This window comes from Helianthus annuus, chromosome 16 (genome assembly GCF_002127325.2).
Source record: "Helianthus annuus cultivar XRQ/B chromosome 16, HanXRQr2.0-SUNRISE, whole genome shotgun sequence".
Lineage (NCBI taxonomy): Eukaryota > Viridiplantae > Streptophyta > Magnoliopsida > Asterales > Asteraceae > Helianthus > Helianthus annuus.
The window spans coordinates 1,031,657-1,036,625 of NC_035448.2; the positions used below are offsets into that span (position 1 = coordinate 1,031,657).

A 4,969-nucleotide genomic window follows, 5' to 3' on the forward strand; every position below is an offset into this window, starting at 1 on the left:
ATATGAAGTGATAGTAAATGAACACGTTATTGAAATTTTGAAATTAATAAAAAGTCAAAAGAATTGAAATCCAGCTCAAATTAATGGATATGTATTGGAATTTGTTTTGGTTTCTAGGGAGTCCACAAGTTAAAAGAACATATTCATTTTCCTTTTAGTTTTATCTTGTCAGTGTATTTGTGGACTTCGTCCAAAGAGAGAAAAACCGGATCAAGCTTTTCTTGTGGAAGGAAGCTTCATCTTCAAACCCATCCACTGATGTGAGAACTAGCTCTTAAAACCAGCAAATTGGTTAAGAATTTTAGTGGAGTACTACTATAAAGATGATATTTAAAATTCTGACATATTTCCTGCCATCCAGCTTATATTTAGTGCATCCTTTGTCACATCTACGTTTACTACATCTTTTAACAGAATATTAAAATAAAAGGTGTATAAATGTAGCTAGCATAAAGTCCAAAAACAACAGCTAGATGTTACTAAACTTGCCCTATATATAAACAAGCTTGTTGATTTGTTTTTCATCATCAGTACAAACAAGTACACCCAAAAACACACACACACACACACATACACACACTCTGAAACTAAAATGATCAGTTTGGATGACATTTACAAGGTGGTAACAGCAATGTTTCCGCTCTACGTAGCCCTACTTCTAGGGTACGGATCGGTGAAGTGGTGGCACATGTTCAAGCCGGACCATTGTGACGCGATAAACCGGCTGAATTGCTACTTCATCATCCCTCTCTTCACATTTGACTTCACAACCCAAATAAATCCCTACAAAATGAACTTTAGGTTCCTAGCTGCTGACGTCATCTCCAAAGGCATCATCCTCATAGCTATATATTTATGGGCTACGTTTACTACAAAAGGAAACTTACCTTGGTCCATCACAAGCTTTTCTTTGCTTTGCTTGAATAATTCACTTGTTGTAGGGGTTCCACTTATGAAAGCAATGTTTGGTCCTGTCGGACAGAACCTTGTTATTCAATCCTCTATTTGGCAATTTACAATTTGGAATATAATCTTGCTAACAATGTATGCGTTCGAGAGCGTTAACAAATTGTCACAAGACGAATCAGCAACAGATCTAGAAGGTAATACGCTAGAGGTGGATCACGTGGCGGTTACAAGAAGACCCTCCTTGTTGATTTTAATCAAGACTGTTGGTGTAAAGCTTGCTAAGAATCCTAATGCTTATGCATGCATCCTTGGGCTTGCATGGGCGCTTGTATCAAACAGGCAAGTCATTTTCCATATTTTATATGTGTGTGTATTAGTGTATATATTAAATTCATTTGACATTATTGTATGTCATGTACGCATTCTAATTCATTAACTTGAAAAAAAAATACTCATTTCAGGTGGGATTTAAAAATGCCAAGTATAATAGAAGGATCAATATTGATCATGTCAAGAGCTGGTTCAGGAGTTGCCATGTTTTGTATTGGTGAGGATTTCACATGAATATTACGTACTTGGATTAGGTTAAATATATTATTATTTAGTATGTTATTTGGTGATTATATATTCTTATTTAGTACGTATGTTTTTAGGTGATTACACGATCCATCCGCTAAAATCTTTTAGGGCGGTTTAAAGCGGATTCTAAAATAAGGTCACTTTTCAAGAAAAATAATAGCGTCGTTCAAGTCAAACGATCCTAACACGTGAACATTCGATGTCACAAATTCTTTATATACAATTTGTAAAAGATACAAAATCACACATATTAGAATTGTAGTTGATAAATAAAATAAAAACTCGTCTCATCAAAATTTGAAAAATAACCCATTGGGGGGGCTTTACAATACAGGAGCCCGGCTTCAACTTATTTATTTTATAGTCAAGACGTCGGCCTAATTAGAATTAACTTAGACCTCTAAGTTTTTTTTTTCTCTCTTTGATCGATGCAGGATTGTTCATGGCATTACAACCGAAGATAATTGATTGCGGATGGAGACTAACCGCATTTTCAATGCTAATGAGGTTTGTGGTTGCACCAGCAACATTGGCTGTCGGGTCTCTTATCTTAGGTTTGCGTGGTGATATCCTTTCTATAGCCATCATTCAGGTAATTTTTAACCACTTTCATACAATTATGTCACTTGATTATATTATTAATATAACTTATATAAACTATTTAGCATTAACAATATTGGGATAATTTGTAATTTCTTTGCTCACAGGCTGCGCTACCCCAAGCGATTACTTCTTTCATATTTGCCAAAGAATATGAACTCCATACAAGTGTCCTTAGTACTGCGTAAGTTCATAATTTTGATTATATATAATAAGTATTAACTAATTAAATACAAGATATCATAATTGACTTTGATGTTTTTTACTTTCTTTACAACTGTTTTTATTATATCTTTTTAACAAACCTTGAATTGATCTCATGTTGTCTGATTTTGTCTTTCAGGGTCATCTTTGGCACTATTGTGTCCATTCCAGTGCTGATTGCATATTTTGTTGTGCTAGACTTGTTAACATGATCATCTGTATTGTAATTTTATCCATCGATCAAACTCATACGGATTTGTAATGATCCAATTGTTTTCAATTAGTATTGTAACATATTCAAAGTATCTATATGAATTATTACAATTGTTTATTCGAAATTCTTGCAAACTTAGTGCACTAGTCTTCCAAATTTCCACCATGTCAAAAAGGAAAACTGCCAAGAACAATAAATAAAGTAATTTCATGGGCATCATTAAATTGGGTGAAAATTCAAATTTCTAAAATATAGAAGACTTCTAGGTCTCTTGTTAAAACTTAAAGTGTAAGTCCTAAATTTACAATAAATAAAATTATTGTTTTCCCGCAGCAATCATCATCCAGTGGACTATATAACTAATAAATAAGTAATTGTATATATGTGTTATATGTTACAATTCTGTAAGCCTGTAATTATTTTTCCTCATTCTCTTATTTCACCAATTTGTATTTTATTTCTTAATTTATAAATGTTCACTCCAGTCACATCTTATATCAAAATATCGTTTTATAATTTCTAAATTTGTATTATTAACTATTTAATATTTACTTTTTTTAGCCCATATTATACACGAGTTTCCAATCTAGCTAGTAGTGAATATGAACAATGAATAAAAATATATGAGTTCAAATTAGAAATTTTTAAAATTATTATCTATATAAATAACATTAAAATAAAAGAAGTAAATAATGGATTATAAATTAACTAAACTAGGAGAAACCTCGCGATCGATTCAGAGGTTTGTGCTCTATGTGAAGAAGATATAGAGACGGTGGGCCACCTACTCCCTGGTAGCTTTGCAACAACTATTATATGGAATCAAGTTTTTATATGGTGTAATGTTAGTCTCTATAATTAACATTTATTTTTCTCAATGTTCCCACCCAATGACTAATGGGAATGACTTTTTCTATAAATGAATTATAACTAGCAATAAGATCTACGCGCGTTGCGGTACGGGTACATCACGAACATCAAATGAATTAGTCTAAATGTTATGTGATGCATTAATCATATGAAAACATGCGTTTCAAGGTATCTGATTAAACTCAATGTAACCTATATAAGCATTGCGATTGGATCAAAACAAAAAGCAATTCAAATTTGCACCGTACGATCATAACATATTATATGTGACCAGAGTCATACATCGAAAACGTAACGGGTAACGGAAAAGCTGACATGTATAATCAAAAGAGATTAATTAGAGCTTTTAAAAAAAGAGAAAAAAGAAACTACAATTTGACTCCACTCAGATCAAAACAAAATTTACAAAACATTCATAAAATAATCAGGAAAACATATTATATTTGACCTGACTCGTTTCCCAAAAAAACTTACGTCGAAACATACACCAACTCGAATTTATTTGAAATGTACATAAAAATATTCATGTAAAAATGTTTTTTTTTGAAAGAAAACGTATTATATTTAACCTGACTCGTTTACAGAAAAAGTTTACGTCGAAATATAGAGCAAATCAAATTTATACAGACACGTACATAAAAATATGGACATAAAAATTAGTTTTTCTTAAGTAAAGAAGGTATAGCGGTAAACTCGAAACAAATTATTAGTAAAAAAAACCTAATAGGCTAAATACATTCGTAAAATCGTACCAACTAGCATTAATGTCACACCACTGCCAGCGACCACCAACATCAGAAGAGCTCGTACAAATAACATAAATAAAAAAGAGTAAACTGTCATTTTGGTCCCTATGGTTTGGTCAATTTTGCCACTTTAGTCCAAAACTCAAACTTTTTTGCATTTGGGTCCCTGTGGTTTTAGTTTTATTGCCATTTATAAAAAAGAAATGATCATTTTGCCTGTGGAAAATGACAAAATAATAGAATTTTATAAGACAAATATGACCTGATTTGCCCCTGAGGAAAATGACAAAATTGTAGGATTTTATAAGACAAGTATGACCTGTTTTTATTTTTGGACCAAAATGACAATAAAACTGAAACCACAGGGACCCAGATGCAAAAGATTTGAGTTATGGACTAAAGTGGCAAAAGTAACCAAACCTCAGGGACCAAAATGGCAGTTTACTCAATAAAAAATAAAAAATGAAACCGAATGAAAAATAGACGTAAAATCGTTGAATGACTCATGCCTGTTGCGGCGCGTTAATGCGAAGAAATTAGACATAAGCGTAAAACGTAGAAAAAAATAACTAAGTCAATTTAGAACCTGCGCGTTGCGATGAATTTATCAAACAGAGACGAAAAAACAGACGGAAAAAAATATCGACGCGTTGCGATTGGCCTGTTAAACGGGAAAACAGACGAAAAAACATTGAACCCCACATACACGTTGCGGCATGTTGACTCACAAAATGTAGAAAGAAACGTAAAATGAAAAACTTGCGAAAGATGAAAAGTATGGGGGTACAAAGTGTAAAAAAAAAGTGTTAGTGTTATATTGTAAAAAGGTGAAAGACTTTGGGTTAAA

The 4,969-nt window shown here is 32.4% G+C and overlaps 1 protein-coding gene across 1 annotated transcript; it reads left to right on the forward strand.

Annotated features, from left to right (window-relative positions):
* The first annotated feature begins 540 nt into the window (after window positions 1–540).
* LOC110917649 (auxin efflux carrier component 5) lies at window positions 541–2,594 on the forward strand. The gene is made up of 5 exons (XM_022162133.2): window positions 541–1,248; window positions 1,371–1,456; window positions 1,923–2,080; window positions 2,196–2,272; window positions 2,432–2,594. The coding sequence occupies exons 1-5, from the start codon at window positions 593–595 to the stop codon at window positions 2,502–2,504; spliced, it is 1,050 nt and encodes a 349-aa protein (XP_022017825.1). The 5' UTR covers window positions 541–592; the 3' UTR covers window positions 2,505–2,594.
* The last annotated feature ends 2,375 nt before the right edge of the window (window positions 2,595–4,969 follow it).